The 21,503-nt window shown below is 39.4% G+C and overlaps 1 protein-coding gene across 2 annotated transcripts in view; it reads right to left on the bottom strand.

Annotated features, from left to right (window-relative positions):
- The window catches only part of B4GALT5 (beta-1,4-galactosyltransferase 5), a 53,007-nt gene that overhangs the window by 6,437 nt on the left and 25,067 nt on the right, over positions 1-21,503 (bottom strand). For both annotated transcript variants that reach the window (XM_083508212.1, XM_083508211.1), the window contains exons 2-7: positions 9,625-9,759; positions 5,637-5,750; positions 4,215-4,339; positions 2,986-3,102; positions 852-1,039; positions 535-657 (exon numbers count right to left, since the gene is read on the bottom strand). In XM_083508212.1, coding sequence (XP_083364338.1) covers positions 535-657; positions 852-1,039; positions 2,986-3,102; positions 4,215-4,339; positions 5,637-5,750; positions 9,625-9,759 — 802 coding nt within the window. The remainder of the gene's footprint in view (positions 1-534; positions 658-851; positions 1,040-2,985; positions 3,103-4,214; positions 4,340-5,636; positions 5,751-9,624; positions 9,760-21,503) is intronic.

The following is a 21,503-nucleotide window of genomic DNA, read 5'->3' as shown; positions in this document are numbered from 1 at the left end:
ATATTTATACCATGTGTAGGTCATACGCTTAACTGAACATCATACTTTAGTTAGGGAATACAATGGGCAATTGGGGGGCGGGGGAGAGAAGCAAGCATTTGAACCTGAGACAGAGCAATCCACCACCCCATCCAGAACTGCTAAGTAAAGAAAACCCATCCCACAGGACATAAAAATGTTATAGATCCTGGAAGATCTTCCTTAAAAGTCATGCAGAGGGGGGTGGGAGTTGTCTAAATGTTACTCTGAAAGACTGGAAGTCACAGGCACATGGCCAATTACACAGAAGGGAAATGGGCAATGCCTATGGGCAGCTTATACTGCCAAGATAGGTGTGTGTCCCAGAAGAAGTGTCACCAATCCTCAAACATTCCAAAGCTAAGCCAGCCCTACCTCCCATGCCACAATATTTTATATCATAATTCTTGTTATTTATCTGGCACACTGGGAATTGGATAGCCTATGGGGGAGTCATAACACAATTAGAACTTGCATGTAATGCACCCCCTCCCACCTATTTTGCATGCAATTTACCTGTTCCAAAGGTCATCATCTTCTCCGCCCCAGCCCCAGAAGGCATTTGGAAAGCCATTGATTTTTTTAAACTGTTCCACTGTTAAGCCACTCACTCCTCCAAAGAACTCATTGTAAGGGAGGCTGTATAAAAAGAAGTTTCAGTCAAGGTTACTATGAACAGAACTTAATACAGGTAAGAACAAATTTGGCTTCCTTTTCATTGCCTGTCATAAATAGCACTTTTCTAGGATGCAAACTGACACAGAAGTGTCTGCCTCTGCTTACTTTAAACCATTTTAACTTGAAAAGTAAAGCACGTGATTGTAGTTACTTACAGATACATATATTTATCCAGCTTTGCTGCAAAGTGTCTTGGCATCTGCCCACATCCATAATAGTTACGGTCATTTTCAGGTATATGGTCCACATCATGGAAGATTAAACAATCCCAGTCCAAGTCCTTCATTGCTTCCCGAAAGCCAACATTGAAAAGCATGGCGCGGTTAAAGGGTTGGTTACCAGCCTGAGAGAGAATCCCAACAAATTAAGTGCATGTGTTCATTCATTTGTTTACAACACTAGAGATGGAGAATTCTGGTTCTCATTTAAGTGCTGACCTAATTCATATCACTTAGTATAACGCATGGATCAGAATGCAGATTTTGTACAGTTTTCAGCTCAAATAAAAATAAAAATAAAACATGTAAAAAAAAGGTGGGTGTTTTGGGATAAAATTAGAAATGTGTATATTGAGATAAATATATTTAAATATATTGCAAAAGAATACATATTTATGTATTTAATACAATTTTAAATACGTATTTTTCTTTTCTTTTTTAAATCACAGATAATGCAAAAACTGAACAGACTTCTACATGTACATGTGTGAAATCGACATTGACTGGGAAAAAACCTGATGTGTCCATCCCTACCAGGAACTTTAGGGATGCAAATCCTATGTTGTACCACTCAGCTATATCTCATTAATTGACAATGTGAGGACTACAGCTAATTGGCAGAGTTCATGCTTTACAAGGTTTCAGGTTCAATCCCAATCATCTCCAGTCAATAAAAATTCAGGGACTAGGTAAATACTTCTGACTGAGATCCCGGAAATCTGCTGCACACCAGGACAATGTTGAGCTAAATAAATCAACCATGTGGCTCAGGCTGACAGAAAATGTTGTTAGAAAAACACAATGAGTAGCTAGGGATAAGTAACTGTCTCTCTTTTTCATAGAATACCTGCTTAGAACTAATTTCAGGAAAGACCTGAAGAAAAATACAATCTAAATCAAGGCAGAAACATATTTAGAAGGTATACAAAAGATGTAAGGGCTTTTGGAATTAACTTGCAACACTGCTTGAACAGGTTAGGTTTCTTCTAGATCCCATTTGCCCAATACTACACAGACTGGCCAGTTTGGATTTGTGGCCTGGTCATTTTCCGCAGCCTGGAGGCTAGAAGCTCTACATGTCTCAGAAATACACTAAAGATATATATACTGACTTTCTAACAGTTAATTACCTCCCAGATTGGATGAACAACTAGAGTAACTGCAATTTACTTCAGCTTGACAATTACTTCGACAATTTTCTTCCTTTTCTTGCCTCCCCAATAAATTCTGCTTGCTACATAAACATAGGGAAATTTATCACACTTGCCTTTTTCAGTTGCATAGGCTATGAACTACTAGTGCCAAGCCCTGAGGAGTTCACATGCACCTTTAAGGGCAGCATGGCAAATAAAAAATAGTTACGATATGCAGTGGCGTAGCGCGGGGGGGGTGCAGGGGGGGGCTGGCGGCACCGGGCGCAACATCTGGGGGTTAGGGTTAGGGGGCGCAAATCCACGGGTTAGGAGGCGCAAATCCACGGGTTAGGGGGCGCAAATTACTTGCCTTGCCCCGGGTGCTGACAACCCACGCTACGCCACTGACGATATGGTATCTCGGTTACTTGCAGAGAGTTTAGTTATAGGAGCATTTCACTGCTGCACAGCAATTTAATATGAAAAGTTCATTTCAAAACCAAGGCCAAAATCAGCAATATCAGCTAAAAAGAACTTATGGGATGATTACATCAGCTTTCAGAGCAAAGTGTGACACCAGAAAATAATTTGTTTAATGGTAAATGTTTGGAGAGGTTTCATAAAAACCTGCTGGATTGATTACAGGGTAAAGTGAAGTAGTATTTGGGTCCCAACTGCTGTTCACAGAAAGAGGACATTCGCTACCACACTGGGAAAGCTAACACGGCATGTATTTTGGCATCACTAACTGCAGGTACATTCTGGGCACATTTTAGGGATTTAATACAGTATGCAAGAGCCCTATGGAAAGCAGAGTTTACTGTCTTTCTCTCAACGCGTATTTCGGAAAGAAAACCATTACTAGGTCATCTTATTTCAATGTATGTTCTTCTGAAGAGAAATTAGATTGGGGCAACAATACACACAAACTAACTTACTTGCTCAATAACATAAAATGCAAACTGTAAACGTTGGTGTTGCAGCATTGGAATAAGGTGTCTAAACAGGACTGGCAGATGCTCATAACGGTTACGGAATGGGATAAGGATTGCCACCTAGAGACCAAAAAAATGACCATTAGTTCTTTCTAGATCTTGGAAGCAACCTAAACTTTATCAGTTCACAGGCTACCAGCACAAAACACCAAGGACATGTAAATCAAATGGATACAATCTTCAACAATAAAATCTTCAAGAATGGGCAACTGGCTAAACTATCCTCATCCCTTGAGAATTTGAACCAGGATTTCATAATCCTTCTAGCGTTTTAAAGCCTGCTGCAATGCAAACTTTTGTTATGTACAGTGGTCCCTCTGGATACGAATGGGATCCGTTCCGGAGCCCCGTTCACATCCAGAAGCAAACGTAACTAATGATAGCATGTCTGCGCACGAGTGTGTTGCTTTTCGCCGCTTCTGCGCATGACGTCATTTTGAGCGTCTGCGTATGTGGCGAAACCCGGAAGTAACATGTTCCGTTACTTCCGGGTTGCCGTGGAGCACAACTTGAATGCGTTCAACCCGAAGCGCATTCAACCCGAGGTATGACTGTACTCAAGTTACAAACAGGGATTTCAGAATATTAAAGACATGACCAGACAGCTCCATGTTAGGGAGCAGAATGGTCTGAACCTATTTAATTCTTTTACACAACAACAGAAAGCTTCAGCTGCCACAGGTACACACTTAACAACATAGACCAGGCTAGACTGTGCAATTCATATAGCCTGAGGAAGAGAAAGTTTGTATGGGTGTGCACCCACCAGAATATCTATAGCTGTGGAAAGCAGTCCTTTCTAAACTGATTTCTTCTTCAGGACTAAATTAGATGTGTTAAAAAGGAGGCTCTTTTCCCCATCCCCAGTTACTATAATGGGGAATGTAAAATGGCTACAACTTTTTTTCTTTTCACAGAAGTGGATTAAATGTGCAAGCTCAACAGTCCCTCCAGAGTGTATTAAGCCTCCCAAACTGGGGGCAGATACATCTGAGGGATTTTGTGAAGGCACTTTGGAAGTTTGTTTCTTTAAAAAACAAAGGGGAAAGTATTTTTCATTTTCTGCAGGAATTGGATGTAAGTTAGCTATGCAAGCCTATTATTTTCCTTACGGTATAATAATACTATTGTTTGGGAAAGATAAGCTTCAGCTTCCCCTGTCTTTAGATTACCTTCCAACGAGGCAAACAGTCTTTAGGCTTCCAGTGGCCTCCTAGTTTGATAGCAGGGTCTTGAGAGAAGAGTTGGTGGATCTCTTCCATACTGATTTCACTCATATTTACATCAATAGGGCCCTCTGCGTACATAGTTAAAAAGCAGGTTATGAGAAAAAACAAGTACAGCTCTGATTGAGAATATGCATTTACAATTCTTGAATTTCTTTACCTCATCCTATTGCTGCACAATTCAATTCTTACATTTTCATAACTCCCAGTATGACAAAAGCAATTGATTTATATATATATATGGGATTATAATTGATTTTGAGGTGTGCTTAATATGTTTTGTAGAACGTTGACTTCTCATATTAAAGGAATGATGCAGGTGAAGTTCAACACTTTGAATCAGGGGCCAGCAAACCTTTTCAGCAGGGGGCCGGTCCACTGTCCCTCAGACCTTGTGGGGGGGCAGGACTATTTTTTTTGGGGGGGGATAAACGAATTCCTATGCCCCACAAATAACCCAGAGAACCATTTTAAATAAAAGCACACATTCTACTCATGTAAAAACACCAGGCAGGCCCCACAGATAACCCAGAGATGCATTTTAAATAAAAGGATACATTCTACACATGTAAAAACACGCTGATTTCTGGACCGTCTGCAGGCCAGATTTAGAAGGCGATTGGGCCGGATCCGGCCCCCCCCCCGGGCCTTAGTTTCCCTACCCATGCTTTGAATTCAAGCTTCATTGAATTCAACTGTAAAGTGTTAGGCAGATAGACTGTCTCATCAGGTTTAGGGTAACAATATGGGAGGCTGTAAAAAAAATTGCACTTATCATGGTTACAATCCTTATCCCTCTCATGGCTTGTTCGTATGTTTTAAACAGATTTTATATATGTATATAGTTTAAATTCTATCTCTGTTTAATTGTATTTTAATGATATATTTTTCTGTTTTTAGCTGTACTTGTTTTTATCTGTAAGCCACCTTGAATCTCATTAGGGAAAAAGGTAGGGTAATAATATTATTATTAATAATAATAATAGCTTGCATTCAAAGTTTTTAAGAGACTCACACAGCAAATGTTCAATGTGGTATCTAGCCTGGTCCTTCAACATAATTATCTGAGTTCATGTTTGAATCTGAGTATTTTAAGACCAGCAATACATGGAACATGCTATCTCATCTTTGGACTGAATTAGTGTTACAATCTTCTCAATCGCTCAACCAGTGAAGCACTCATTACTACTAGAAAATTGAGAATTCTTGAAGAACAACGAAGACTTCAAATACACCATGAAAATAAAGAGTACCTCCTACTTACTCATCCAAATGGCTCTGAAGCCCATAAGGATGACGAGGGGCTACGAAATGAAAGGAGTGATGAGAAAGTAAGGCAAATTGTTCTGCAAGTCCTTCGGTACTTACTCATAGAAGGGAGTCTTTCAGGGCAGGTATGGTTTGGAAAGTATGTAAAGTCTTCGGGAAGAAAAGTTGTTGTTTGCAGAAATGTTTCACTGTGGTTCAAATCAAGAGGATAATCTGGGAGGTGGGAGGAGAGAAAAGAAGAGTGCTATTTAGGCTATTAACTTTGCAGTCTCTTTTATTCATCAACAATATCTGCTGCTAATCACAACATTTAGAGCAGGGGTGAGCAAACCTTTTCAGCAGGGGGCCAGTCCACTGTCCCTCAGACCTTGTGGGGGGCTATACTATATTTTTTTTGGGGGAATGAACAAATTCCTATGCCCCACAAACAACCCAGAGATGCATTTTAAATAAAAGCATACATTCTACTCATGTAAAAACACCAGGCAGGCCCCACAAATAACCCAGAGATGCATTTTAAATAAAAGGACATGTAAAAACACGCTGATTCCAGGACCATCTGCAGGCTGGATTGAGAAGGCAATTGGGCCACATCCGGCCCCCGGGACTTAGTTTGCCTACCCATGATTTAGAGTACTTCGCTGCTTCACCATCAAGTGCTATACAACACAAATAAGCATGTTCCTAGCATTTAATTCTATATTAAGCAATAAAACTATGGAATTATTAATGGGTTACAAATCTATAAAGCAACTAAGGCACTGCTGACAGTGTTTTCCCAGAGAAGCCATACAGTTCTCTAATACATTTGAAAAATTCCAGCCACTCATTCTAAGGTTTGCCATGCTGCATCTCTCTTTTTGTACAACCTCACTGCCTTGAAAGATAAGTTTTCATTATTAGTTTGAAAAAATGTGATGCACAGAGTAAATTCAACTATGTAATAACTGTTCTGGCTGTTATCCTTTGCCCAAATCTAATCTGGCCAGGTAGACTTTGCTCCCCTAAACCAGACTCCTACAACTGCCTTGTTCCCTTCAACCACAAGAACCTACTAAGACACTTACAGACACCTAGCTCAAACAAAAAAATTGCTTTACAGGATGCTGCAGCTGAATCTTAAGCTGTGCAAATTCTATGCACAGTTATGGTATTCTTGGTTTAACAGGAATATGTCCCAAGGTTCTTCTGGGGACAATAGCACAGGTACAGCCTTGTGCCTCTCTGCCTAATCTTCTCCATCTATTTGGTTTTTCCCCCTAACTCCATCTCTGTCCAAGGGCTGTAAGTTATGCCTCCCCCCCCCCCAGTCAGTTGAACAATTCACAGAGCATTTTTTTTAAAAAATGAAATGTCAAGTCACAAGTGCTTCTTTGCATTTTCAGGGAATAATTCACTAGCCCCAAGCTATCAAGTGAATCAGTAGGGCCTGCAAAATTAAGACAGAAAAGGTATTGCAGTTATAGTCTAACATTAAAAATTACCCCTCCATCATTTCAACTCATGCCATAAAGATCAGCAATCATAAAGCTTATTGTATTGGAACATAATACAACAGAAGCTGACATGCAAATCAGCAATGACAATCCAGAGGACACCATTAGCATCTGGATGAGCCAGCTTATCATGCCTATTTGTTATAGTCATTGCCATATTTAAATAAACAAATTTCTATTAAAATCAGGCAAGTACATGTTGTATTTCTGCTTGCTTTGTTCTAGTCGTCATGCTTTTCATATTTTAGTATAGCACAGGGTTCCCTGCTAACACACTGAAAAACGCTAGAGAGTTCAATAGTAGTACTACTAGCAGAAGCTTCCTTTAATTACTGGGATTGTGCACAGAGCTGTTGCATTCAGTTTCTGCCTCCAGGTTTCCCATTGACATTTGACTGGCCATTGTGAGAACATGATACTAGACTAGACAGGGACTTTGGCCTGATCTGGCAGGGTTATTATGATCTTTCCATAAATAAGATAAACCTTCACTCCACTCATACTGCAATTCTACCAAAGTTTTAGCTTGTTTGTCTTTTTTCCACAGGTGAAAAGAGAAAACTACTGAAAGGTATGTGGATTATTCAAATGTAGCTGAATGACAGTTCCTCCCAAAATACAACACCAATAGTGCATCCTAGGACCAAAGAACCCTTGGACCAACTGCCTGGATTGCATGCCAGGTTTCATAACTTCCTCAAGCCATCTAAAAATAGCATTAGGAAAATGAGACAACTGGCATTTACAAAGATGACTGGCTTAGTTGTGTAATCTAAAAAACTGTGACAGATGTATAAGGTTATTAAAGGTTCCTTCTTCCCCTATGCATAGGGAAATCCATATCTTAGAGCTCCTCCTTCATTTATCCTCCCAGAAAGAGAAAATCTGCAGTAGTTTCCACCTCTTGGGTGTGGTAGTTAAGTGGAAATTAAAATGACATTATTATTGTCAAACAATACTGAACAAATGAGACCAAGTTGATTTTGCAACCAACTGTGATTCAAGGGTTGTGCGTCAGCCCAAAATGATGACAATTTCTATGAATGTATGCTTGATGGTTTGGGGTTCAATATAACACTAACAGAAGACAGGAGTGCCTGGCGTGCTCTGGTCCATGGGGTCACGAAGAGTCGGACACGACTTAACGACTAAAAAAAATAACACTAACAGCAATGAGAAGACCAGTGCAGTACCTAATTCCAGCTCAGAGTATTTGAACAGCCTAGAACTTTGAACAAATAGACATGTAAGGTAAACAGAATTTTCTGATTGTATATCTGCTTTGCTTTTTGCATCATCATCATCATTTAGTGCAGAAACAATGAGCCTACTTCTCCCCATACTTGCTCAATGTTCTGGGAATGTAGTGAAACTAGATGGCTTTTCCTAGGTTTCAGAATGAGTCAAACTAACAGGTCTCCAATGAGCTTTTGGCCTAAAGGTAAGGTAGGCTATACCTTCTTGTAGATAATGAGCACTCAAGTTGAGATACTGTTATTTAACTGACTACAGGCATCCTTATAAGGGTCCACAAATGGAGCCCAGGTCCAGAAAAGAAACTATGGAGTTTGTTCCCACAGCTAGACTGGCTTGTTTTGTCTGCGGTACTTCAGGAGCAAGGGAGGCGTACCATGGGAAGTACTGAGAAGCATACACAAGCATGAGGCTGGTTCATATAAAACCATGTTTGTTCTGTACTATAACTTAATACGATGTGCAAACAAGACTAATGTGCTGTCCACTTTAGCTCATTCAGTGTGAACTGTTCATATAACAATGAGCAGTGATCAAAAATGTTATTTGGCTATGTATTTGAGACAGAAGAGTGTCAACTGTGTCATCAGCAGGCAAAATCACTGTGCAGTGGGCTACTGGTAAGACTACTAAGTGACTTGGGTAACCATCCAGAAGATGGAATAAACTGCAGAATCACTTCTGGGTCTTTTTCATAGAAACACAGGAAGCTGCCTTATACCAGGCCAGACTATTGGTCCATCTTGCTCAGTATTGTCTACATTGACTGGCAGCAGCTCTCCGGGGTTTCAGGTAGGTAATCTTTGCCAGCCCTGCCTGGTGATGCCAGGGATTGAACCTGGGACATTCTGTGTACCCTAGGCGAAACATTTGAAAATAGACCTCTGACAGATCTAATGTATTAAATAGATGCCCAGCTGAGAAGAGAGCTATAATGCGCAGCTGAACTACTGGCACCATATGTGAGTTCATTAAACATAGAGAATAGGCATTTTATTCAGGTCATAGTAGAAACAGTGTTAGTTAAGTGACGTGCGTTATATATTAGTAACAGCCCCGTAATCGAATCAGAGTAAAGCTTGTAAGGTTAAAATTCAAGTCAGGAACTTAGATGATTACTATCTGAGATATTCAAATACAAGACAAGGTACTTCAGTATCCTTATAAATGCCACTATCATACACTGGTTCCACTGGAAATCTCAATGCGACAGCTTTCAGTCTACTGTGTCTAAAGGTTGTTCAATGCTTCTTGGGATAAGGTCAGACAAAGGGAAGTTCCCCACTCCTACCTGAGATGGTCTTTTTTACCTTATGAGAAAGGTTTAGTAAACATACCTGAGTCATTCCCACTGCTGTTCCTCTTGGCATAGGCACTGCGGACCACCTGTTCATAAACCTGAGCTCCTATTGTTCTCATGTTTTCACGAATCATGATGCCTTGGGCTTGCATCATGAAGAGGTAGGTGTTCACTGCAAGAAAAACGAATGTTAAATTAGTCACAGCCTTTTTACAGGAAGAAGACAAGTTCTAAAATCTTTTAAAAATTATTTCTTTGCCAATGGTCACTACAGAATGTGTCTTACGTATATTGCTTCTCAATTGCTGTGTATTTTAGATGTATGATATATACAGGTTTTTGTTTTGTTTTTGCTTAAACTCACATGCACTGGAACAGGTTTGTGTGCTTTGAGGTGAAGAAATTTAATAAAATTAGTGAAAGCAGGAAGAGACCACAAGGGCCAACCTGCAATGCCAATACTCTGCAGGAAGGCCCATCTCTTCTCACCCTTTAGAAAACGAGCAAAACTAGCTAGACATGCCTCCCTGGGCAGGAAGTTTTGTAGGGTGGGGGTGCCACTACCAAGAAGGACTATGAAGTGAGAAATAAGGTAGCACACATATGCTACACAGGGCACCAAAGACAGCAATTAGGTATGCTTTGCAATCATGCTATGTAGTGAACTGTGAAGACTAGATGCGCATTTTGCCACAGGCTATGCAGGCAGGGAGATAAGTAGTACTGGAATTTTTTCAGATGTGTTCAAGCACAGAGTTTGTTAACTCCAGGCCATTGCTTTTATTTTGACAGAAGTGGAAAATAAATTCCATCCAGGCACAATGTGCAATGTCAATGCAAGTTGACAAAAAACACTAAGTTTTTATTCAGTGAAGGGCTCTCCTATTTAAAAACAAAGGCCCCTTGCAAGTTTACACTACAGAGGAGAATGTGTGAAGAAATTGTTCTAATTATTGCATGTTGGAAAAGTCCAGTGGGGTGAAAGCCCTGATCAATACTTATTCTGACACTGGGGTTATTTAATGCAACACACACAAAATGAACCATGTATTTCAGATACTAATGTATGAAAACTGTATCAACTGCCCTTGATTTTTACTTGATGCAGTACTAAAAAGTTGGCCTGCAAATAAAAAGAAACACAATGTTGGCCTTAAACACATACATCAGAGAGTAACACACAAAGGGCTAGACTCTAGATCGTTAGTCAGCAAGAAAAGACTGCATCAAGTTAGATCTGAGGAAGCTTATAGATAATAAATTTATTTGGTTGTGCCATGGCTCACCAGAGGAAAGCAGGGAGTCACTTTCTCAGGAAGATTCTTGTCAACCATCCTGTGCAAGAGGCCTATAGTTTTCCAAACTACAGTAAGCCCACAACTTATACACATTTAACTTGTGCCAATTCAGCTTTATGTACTTGGCAAAAAAATTTAAAGGGGGCCATCCAAGAAAAAAATACTTTGGCAATCTCACCTGCCATTTGAACCCAATGTGTTTTGACTATACACACTTTTGGCTTTAGATGCAATCCCCACATAACACCCACATAGGTTGCAGGCTTGTGGTTGGTAAAAAAAATTCTATGCTGGGCTTTCATACTAGGTCATATGGGAAAGGGGTGGTACTCACATGAATGCTCTTCCATGAACAAAAATAAATATATCCATATGTTCAAAAAAACTAGATGTGAAAGGAAAGAGTTCTAACATAGCCTTCTCCCAGACAAGTTAATTTTATATGGACGGAGTGGGGGTGGGCTTTGGAGGAAGATTCAATAATGTGAGAGCAGTCTGACATGGTATAGCCCAGATAAAATATTCTGATACAATCTTTTGCAACATGCTTTTCTGAGAAGGCAGATCCAAAATATTCCTCATGCACCCTCTACCCCAGTATCTCATCAGCAGCAGGAAGGGAGGGCTTCTAATCTACATATAATTGTGCTAGGCAGTGGATGATGTACAGATAAATACACCAAAACAGCTGTCATACAAAAACACCTAACAAATTGCTAGAAATTTCAACCAGTAGTAATGCCAAGCTATTATCCAAACAGTGTTGCCTGAAAACTTCCTTTAAGTTGAAGATAATGAATCTAAATTACTGGGTGGGCTCCTGGAGGCATTCAGGGCTTGTTCACAAAATGTTCTTAATAACTATATTTGAATATTCTGTTTAATCAGACATTATCCTTCATCAGACGTTTTGCAAGAATATTTGAGTTTGCTTTTAATGGCCAACTCACAGATATCTGTCATGCTTTTAATGCATTTTTACAATGCCACTGGTAGCCATGGTGGAAATTTAGTAAAATTGCATTTCTTATTAAAATATTTTAGACCTTGCAGGGTAGTTTTTATAGTCATGTAAATCAAGGGGGAAGAAGGACTCCTCTAACACATGAATATGGCAACTATAAATAAATTGAATCAACAATTAGCATTATGGTATAAAGTACACAAAGAGTGGTAGTGGCATCCTGGCAACAAGGAATGCCCAAGCACAAATATTCAAGTATTTAGAAACGTAGCAGGGGTGAAAGTACAGCATTCCACTTAAGCAGAATACATACACTAGAGTTATTTTTATTTTTTCAAGGAATAAACTTTACCAAGCTACCAGTACTTCTTTCACAATAGCATTTCCACTTAATTATATTAATCAAAATGATTCCATGCTGTGTTATTTATAGCCTTACCTTGGCTAAAAATTACAGTATAGATGCTCTAAGTAAATAAAGGGTTTTCACTCAGAGCTGCCACATTAGATTGGTTGAGTTAAAGAAAGCAGGACTTCATAATGTTCAGCTCAATTTGATCAGATACTTCTATAAAGCAGCTTTCTATGAGATGAGATCCATGGTAAACATTCGTCTGCTTTAGAGGGCCTAAAGGTGACCTGAACTCTCTAGCCCTACCCACATCCTTCTGGAAATTTTCAGGTTATTTTCCTAGAGGCACTTATATGATATATTTCATTTTCATAATAAAATTGTTCACCACTAAACCAGAGAGGGGGAAAGAAGTCACTTAAGAGTTTTACAGCTTAGGAGATACCACAGAGAATTCCCTCTACTGCATCAACCCCACCCCCCAACTTCTGAGGGCAGTAGAGCTATCTAGAGGACCTCCTCTGATGCTCCTAACATCCAAGAGAGTCTGTCAGGAAGGATGTACTGTACACGTGCAATGATGTATAGGTAAAGGTAAAGGGACCCCTGATCATTAGGTCCAGTCGCGGACGACTTTGGGGTTGCGGCGCTCATTTCACTTTATGGGCCAAAGGAGCAGGCATACAGCTTCTGGGTCATGTGGCCAGCATGACTAAACTGCTTCTGTCGAACCAGAGCAGTGCACGGAAATGCCATTTACATTCCCGCCAGAGCGGTACGTATTTATCTACTTTGACATGCTTTCAAACTGCTAGGTTGGCAGGAGCTGAGACCGAGCAACGGGAGCTCACCCTGTCGCGGGGATTCAAACCGCCGACCTTCTGATGGGCAAGCCCTAGGCTCTGTGGTTTAACCCACAGCACCACCCACATCCCATCTAATGATGTATAAGCAAGAGCCAAAAAGAGCAATTCCATTTAGGTATCTATAAAATATTTGTACTCTCTCAAAGGCTCAGACAAGTTTGTTTGTTTTTTAAAGCACCTGTACATTAAGGGGTATGGACTTCTGCTCCTAAAAGGCTCAACAAAAACTTTTCTATTACAGACTTCTTCTTTTTTTCAAATAATCATAGCTTAAATATCAGGACAAGGGTCCAAACCTGAAGAAGCACACAAATCTTGGTACCTCTCAGGAGTCAGGACAAGAGACAATTACATATAACTCTCATATTTGTTTAAGCTGATGGGTGCAGCAAATGCATAAAAGGAAGGGAAGCAAAACCCAATATGTAAATATTTAGTTCCAAAAATAATCTGCATATCCACATTATCATAGCAAATGGGATGTGCAAAATATTTTTTTCTGGTCTGGGTTGTTTTGCCCACTGCACATTTATGCATCAGAATGTAATGGCTTGCAACAGCTACCTCCAAAAAGCACTCAGCAGAATAATTTCCACATATGTCATACAGTTTGAAAATACTCTAGTTGATAAATGAGATTATCTACAGATTACAAATTATTATTATGCAGATTAATGGGTTTATCTAGTCTGGTGGATTTTTGAAAAAGGGTAAATATGAGATCCAATCCAATTTTAGCGTGGTGGCAAATTTTGACATCCGAGCCCCTGAAGACCTAAAGGCAGAAGATTAGCCTGCTGAGTGGCAATAGATTGCCAGCTGCTGACAAACAAAAATCTTTACAACTCCATACACAAATAGTTGCTGACAAAAATGCAAAACATAAAACACTTGTGTCATCAGATGGCAGCTTGTCTCAAGTTCTGATAAACTCTCAGCAACTAAGAAGCACAATCCAATTAGGTTTTGCACACAAAATATTTAGAAACTGGTGGTTACGTCAGTCACTTGCTTGAATATGTACTGTACAATACTGCATGCTGCAAGAATGTATCACTGTAGTTCTGTCTGCCACAGGAGGAAGACATTGTTGCTCTGTGGTAGATAATGTGTTTTCCTATGAAGCCCCTGGTTTATTCTCTGCTTTCTCAGTTTAAAACAAATCTCAGAAGGGAGGGCAAAATCAAAAACCACAATGAGATACTGCCCAAAATAGAAAGTACTGTGCTAGATGGACCTTTGATATAATTGTGCATAAAGCAGATGCATACGTGCATGTCACTTGTCCCATTTTCAGACTTTGGGATCAACCAGACTCTCAGACTGGCAACTGCAAGGCTTGATAGGCAGTGTAGTCACTGCTATTTCAGCAGCCCCAGCACTCATGCCAACTGGGGCAGAAGTTGGGAGAAATAACCATTTGCTCCACCAGCTCTTACTGATGCAAGGAAGAGGCTTGTATCAGGCCTGCTGTCATCATGTGACAGCAGCAGGGTCAGTGCAGGATCCAGTAGATCCTGGGCTAACTTTGCCCCACAAATACCCTATTTAGGTGGTTTCCACTGCCTATTACAGCTATGCATGCTGTTGGTAGCAGTTCCTTCCTGCCTGCCATTTAGGAAGGCACATTGATGTGTAAGTGGGGCTGGGCAGATGGATCCCCCCATCCAAACCGCCTCCAGCAACTAGAGGTGGTAATAATAATAATAATAATAATAATAATAATAATAATAATAATAATAATAATAATTTTTTATTTATACCCTGCCCTCCCCAGCCAAGGCCAGGGCTCAGAGCGGCTTACAAGCAATAATAAAAACAAGATGAATGATTACAACTTAAAAACAAAAATAAAATGCAACATTAAAATAATGGAACATTAAAATATTAAAATGTAGCCTCATCGCAGGAGGAGAAGGAAAAGAAAAAAGAAAGAGAGGGAGGGAGGGAATCAAATTGGCTCCAAGCCAAAGGCCAGGTGGAACAACTCTGCCTTACAGGCCCTGCGGAAAGAAATCAGATCCTGCAGGGCCCTGGTCTCATGTGGCAGAGCATTCCACCAGGCCGGAGCCAGAGTTGAAAAGGCCCTGGCTCTGGTTGAAGCCAATCTAACTTCCTTAGGGCCTGGGACCACTAGGGTGTTGTTATTTATGGACCTTGAGGCTCTCCGTGGGGCATACCAGGAGAGGCGGTCCCGTAGGTACGAGGGTCCTAGGCCGTGAAGACTGCTCTGCCCCATGCCACAACAAATCCCATTCCTCACAGAGGAAACTTCAATTGCAGAAGGGGAAACTCCTACACCATTCCACGTCCAACTGTACTGCTGTTTATTATGGTTGTTGATTGTAAATTAACTTCCTTATAGAAATCCAACTCTTGTAAGTCACCCTGAATGCTGCAAATGCAGTAGAAAGAATTTGGAACAAATTAATAAAATTGGCTTGCTTTCTCAGTACACTTATTCTGAGGTCCACTTATGACATGAAATTCAGACTGAAGCCATAACAATGTCACATTTTTCCAACTTGTGATGGATACACACAACAAATTTCAACTTTCTAGATGTTGCCAAATTAACTTCATAACATGCCTGGCAGTGGGGAGCGAGTCTCAAAGCATCTTTATATACACAGATTAGACACCATATATGAAAAAAACTGTAGTGCAAAATACACTGCAAAATGCATGTGGAAATTATAGTGTTATAGGTAAGTGTTTCATTCTCATTTGGAACATAGGAAGCTACCATTTACAGATTCAAACCAATGACCCATCAAGCTCAATGTTGTCCAGAATGCTGATTGTCAGTGGCTCTCCAGGGTTTTAGCCAGTGGTCTTTCCAAGCCCTATGTGGAGATATTGGGGGCTGAACCTGGGAGCTTGTGCATGAAAAGCATGTGATGTATCACTGAGCTATGCTCCTGCCCTGTACATTGTATGAACTCTGAAGTACTCAGAACTTTCTAACTTTGCATGGTGCATAACAGGCTTGATTCTGCTTGCTGTGTGGCTGAGCAACTACAGAATGGGTTTAATGGAACAGAGCCAATAGATAGACAAGATATTTTCTTCTGTTTTTAGAAATGGACCAAATGATATCATCTGAAGTCAAATTCTGTAATTTGAAATTCAGTTTGTATTTTGTCATTCAGCAGAGATAGCCATGCCTAGTGAGGTGAGATGAGAATATTCTCTGCTAGAAAATTTTCTGGAGAATATTCTCCACAAACTGTAAATTCTAATGTAAGAACCAGTTTTACAATGCACATTTAAAAAAATCTAGTAAATAATAAGTCAAGCTGTGATATTGCTAGTGTAAGTAATGAATAATGATTTTTTTTTGATCCAGTTACATTACTGGGCATTGTGTCATTCACCACTGGCAGTTCTGAAATGTGAGCTACAGAAAACTTTTTTTAGTTTTCAGTTTTAAAAATGCTATTCATTTAATTTTATGAACATTTTAATTCATATGTATTTCAACTATATGTAATAGGCTTTTTTCTATTTTGGTGTGACCTTATTCTTAGCAATTCTATACCGTTGGCCATACAGTGTGATTATATATATACACACACACACACACATACATACATATATACACATAGATACACATACATATATACACACACACAAGAGAGAGAGAGAGAGAGAGAGAGAGAGAGAGAAGCTTTAATGCTTTATTCACTTAAAGTACCTAGGCCTGTACAATTATGTGTAACAGCATGTAAGGTGGCCTTAATTTAAACAGTTGACCTTTCTGTATTTTTATTTAGTGCCAGTAACTGGCTTTTGCAGTGCCATTCAGTGGTACAAGGTGCCATTTACCAGAGATTGACATACTGAAATATATTAATATTATTATTAAAGTTATATCATTTTCAATGCATTAAAATGAATATTCTATTTTAAATGAAAATTCTTTAATATTCTCATTAATCGAGAATATCCTCCAAAATATTATTCTTGAGAATTTAACATCACTAGCCATGTCACACTGCATCATATTACTTCAGCTGAGATGCTTGGATATTCCTCCACTGAGAAGTTACAGTACACATGTAACAAAACTTATATAAAGGTTGTGTAGACCTGTCCCTTATAATGGAGCAGACTGTACAGTTAATACAGACTGCAGAAACTGATGTAATGGACCTGAAGAGAATATTGTTCTTTAGCTTCTAGGCATCTTCATAAGAGCTTGAAGTGGAAGTAGTTAGCACTCCATTAGAAATCTCACTCAATAACATATTGCCTGATTTTTGCTTCCTTGAATCTTAAAAGCGCCATTTCAGATGGCATTTTAGCAATTCTTTGAATAAATGGTTAATACAAAATTCAAGAAATGTCAAGGGCCAAACAATAAGGCAAGTCATTTGACTATGTCCGTAGGTAACAGTGTAAGTCACTGAATACTGCAGACATTTTAAGGCCCTTTAGATCTGGTAACCAGCTTTTGACCATTCTGACTGCTTCCATTCCATGCCTGAAAGTAAACTTTCCTCATTAGCAGCCTTGGAGACAAGCACACCAAAGCTCTGCGAAGCAAGTGGGAAGGTTCACTGAGTTAATATAAAGCATAAGACCTTATCTTGTTTGTAAGGTTGTGCAAGCTCTGAGAGAGAACCGCCTGACACTGCATGGGTACAAGGGCACATACTTGGCACATACCTCTCTGCCAAAGTCACAGGAAAAGAGCCTCATTACACTACAAGTAAGATTAAACCACCTGATGCTGATCCAAGGAAAGACGTGGTGTTTCAGAAAGATTCCTAAGATACTTAAGTGAAAATTTAAAAATCTACATTTGTCGTGAGGAAAAGATCCCTTTGATTAAATACAAACAGAAAGGACTCATAATAAGGATGCTTCACGGACAAAATCAGTTTGAGCACCAATGACAAGGGGGGCACAAAAGTTTGGCTTCTGGTACAATTGTGTCCTAAAGCACCTAGAATAGAGGCTGGAGATTTTCACCCAGCAGAGAGTTAATATCACTAGTATCCAGGGTGGGGGGAAAAACATGTCTCAGGAATCAAAAGAGGATTTGCTGTAAACAGAATGCAATTGCAACATACATATATATTCCTGAAAATCCTTGAAATGACTCAACAAAGTTTCTATTTCTAGATCTGCTACCAAGGATTGCACACGTTATCCTTTTCATTTCTCTCATCCTATCCAAAATATGAATTTATAAAACAGGCGGTGGTCAGTGGTAGGAGGGTAGCAGGAATGGACACAGCAAAAGTAAAATGTTTCACTCATAATAATCACCAAGCACAGAGTGCCTGTAAATTCTAGAAATTTCCAAGTGTCTTGGAAATCCCACTCTTCTCTTAAAAGGAACACATGTGGCCAAAACCTTGGAAGTTCATTGACAAGGATCAGACATGCACTACAACATCTTGGATATCATTTCTATACACAAAACTTTATTTTAAATAAATCTTTGGTCTGCAAATATTTGGGAGCTAGCTGTTAAAGTAGAGGCCCTTAATGTTGCTGACTGGAAGATTCCCAACATATTAACACTGGAACATGAATACTAGAGAAACATTGTATACTTATTTGGTCTTCGCTAGTCACTCACTCACTCACTCACTCATTCATTCACTCATTTATTTGTTTTGGGGTACTTTTACTCCTTTTGTATAACCAAATTTCTCAAGGCATCTTGCAGTATATTTAAGACACAGAAAAATAAATTCCAAACTTGCCAGGAGCCCCTTCCTAAAAGCACATTACCCAAGAAATAGTTCACAGCTTAAATGACATTTAAAAAGGAAATGTAACCACAAGTTACAGTCTATTAACTGCTGCGCTCAGACAAGTATCACATAAATCTAAACATAGCACCCAATTCTACTGTTCTGAATATTCATCCCACATCTGGTCAAGAAGATGACATCCACATAATGATTGTCTTTTTAATAATTATCTGCTTTCTTGCAATGTTTTTAAACACAAAGTCATTAAAAATATTTAAGTAAATAGGTGCAAGGAAACAAAAAAATATATATAGTACAAGCTATCTGAAGAATTCATGTTAGCAGTAGTGCTTTACCTTTATTAAAAAAAAAAACCTTACTGAAATCAAAACAGAACAAAATCTTCATATGTAGTACACATAGCCTCCAGAAAAATTCTAGTATGTTCATGGTTGCAAGTCCTCACTCAGGGCTTGGAAGAATGAACTCAGGATCTTAATCTGGATTAAGATTCTCAAAACTGCTATTTCCATCTGCCTCTGAACACTAGTCGCATTGGAAAATGAGATTTGCTTTATTACTGGACCAGAACCTGCTGTACTGCTTATATAAGAAAATGAGCTCAGACATTAGTGACAAACTTACTGTTGTTGTGTTCAGTCTAGGAAGGTGCATTTAGTATTTTACTCTGCATTATTTAAATCCCTTCCCTACCTAGATTCAGTTGTTCTGCATGAAGTACACACTTTAATTTGTCTAGCTGTTAGTGAGCCTTTATTTCATTTTATTTGCTTGGGGCTGCTTTAATTGCTTTAATTGCTCTTGTTTTCTCAAGGGATTGCCATTTACATACAGCCACCTCCTTAGTGGCCAGGTGTGCCTGTGTCAGGTTTCAAACCAATTACAATGCTAGTACCTCTAGGTGCATTTAAACAAAGCAACTCCACAATCCTTGAACAGGGTTAGAATACAGCATTCACCAAGACACACAACTAAAGTTCAAATACCTGAAGGCTATGAACCTATCTGCAGCTTTTGCCTGACTAACATAGCAATCCTATGTACAGGAAGCCACTGAAACTTATACCAGTTTCAGTTAAGCAAGGGCAATAATAAGTGTGCACTCTTGTTCCAGAAGCACATATACACACAAATAGCATGTTAGACTTTACTTACAACATATTGGCCAGAAAAGGTAGCCACTACTAAGCAAGGCAGACCACTGATTTCACTCAGTGCTTTGTTCCTTTATTTGAAAACTGACCCACTGAGATTATTTTTAAATCCCAAAGCCATCTCCTTCCTTCCTACCTCCTTTATTAAAACATAGTCGTGCCATCACATGGCAACTATCTGAAAGCTATTTTTGAATGGTAAGGAAGGTTGATTCATTTCAAGTAAAGCTGCGAGCTTATCCTTTGATTAAATTCAGAGCTTAATCCACCTAAATCTTGTTAGATCGCAACTAAGTCCCTTGACTTATACGCTTATAGGTGTATAACTACACCAACTCGTATTTTGCTGGTATGAAGAAAAAAAAATCACAGATAATTTTTGTGTCTAAAACCACAGCTGAGAAAGCTATCTGTATATTGGCAGAAAAGAGAAAGTGCTGAGCAGACAAACTATTATCACAAACAAAAATTCTAATAATGGCTGAAATAGGATAAAATATTCAACTTAAGTGCAACAGGGTAAGCTAATATTGATTAGAGCATCTGACTGTGGTTTCTTTTAGAGACCTGCAACTGTAAATTGGATGTATAAAATACAACAATCAAGACCAAAAAGATACTATGTTCTTACTAAAACAAGCAATGATTGCAGAGATATTTAAGCGCTCCGTCTCCCTGTTCTGGCTTTGGGCTTAGCCGCGCAGCCTGCATTCACTCTACAGGACGCACACACATTTCCCCTTAATTTTTGGAGGGGGGAAAGTGTGTCCTATAGAGCGAAAAATACAGTATATGTGCAGTTTCTGCCAGAACTCATCAGATAAGGCTGAAGTACAAATAATAGACAGGATATTAATGCATTGGTTTTATATTATTGCAGATAAAACAGATTTTTTAAAAATGGTATAAAATGAAGAATACTTTAAAATGGAGGTAGGGAACCTCTTGGCTCCATGAGCCAGATCCTTGGCAGGATCAGCCTTGTGGATCAAATCTGAGATGTGGGCAGAGCAACACACACCTCACAATCCTTTATGCAAAGTTTTCAGACACCAGGCAGCCAGCTGGACACTTGAGAACCTGCAATGCCTTCAAAGCCCCTTCACTGTTTGTAAGCAGTTTAAAGATGGCCGCAGCACTCTTATGTGAGCCTCCAGAGCATCAAGCAGGGGCTGTCTGAAATCCTTTTGCAAAAGCACTCTTTAAAGAAGCACCCACCCCTCCCTTTAACATTGCATGAGTGGTATTTAAAGGAGAAGAGGCTGCTTCAAGAGTGTTTTCCTAAGCATTTTAATACAGTCCCTGCATTCAGATGGGAGTGCAGGGATTGTCTTAAAACAATTGGCAAATACACTCTTTGAAGCAGCTGGCCAGTCACACATTGTTTAACCCCTGGCCATAATAAGTTTAAAGTGTCACAAGACACTGCTGTTTTTGCTGCAACAGAGTTAACACAACTAGCCTTCATAACACAGTTTAACCCTGCAGCCCAGAATTGCATTGGCTTTTTTAGTGTGACGCGGCAGCTAAAAAAGCCAATGCAATTCTGG

The sequence above is a fragment of the Podarcis liolepis genome (assembly GCF_965112155.1).
Source record: "Podarcis liolepis genome assembly, chromosome: 6".
NCBI classification, from domain to species: Eukaryota; Metazoa; Chordata; class Lepidosauria; order Squamata; family Lacertidae; genus Podarcis; species Podarcis liolepis.
This window is presented reverse-complemented; position numbering and strand designations above follow the sequence as displayed.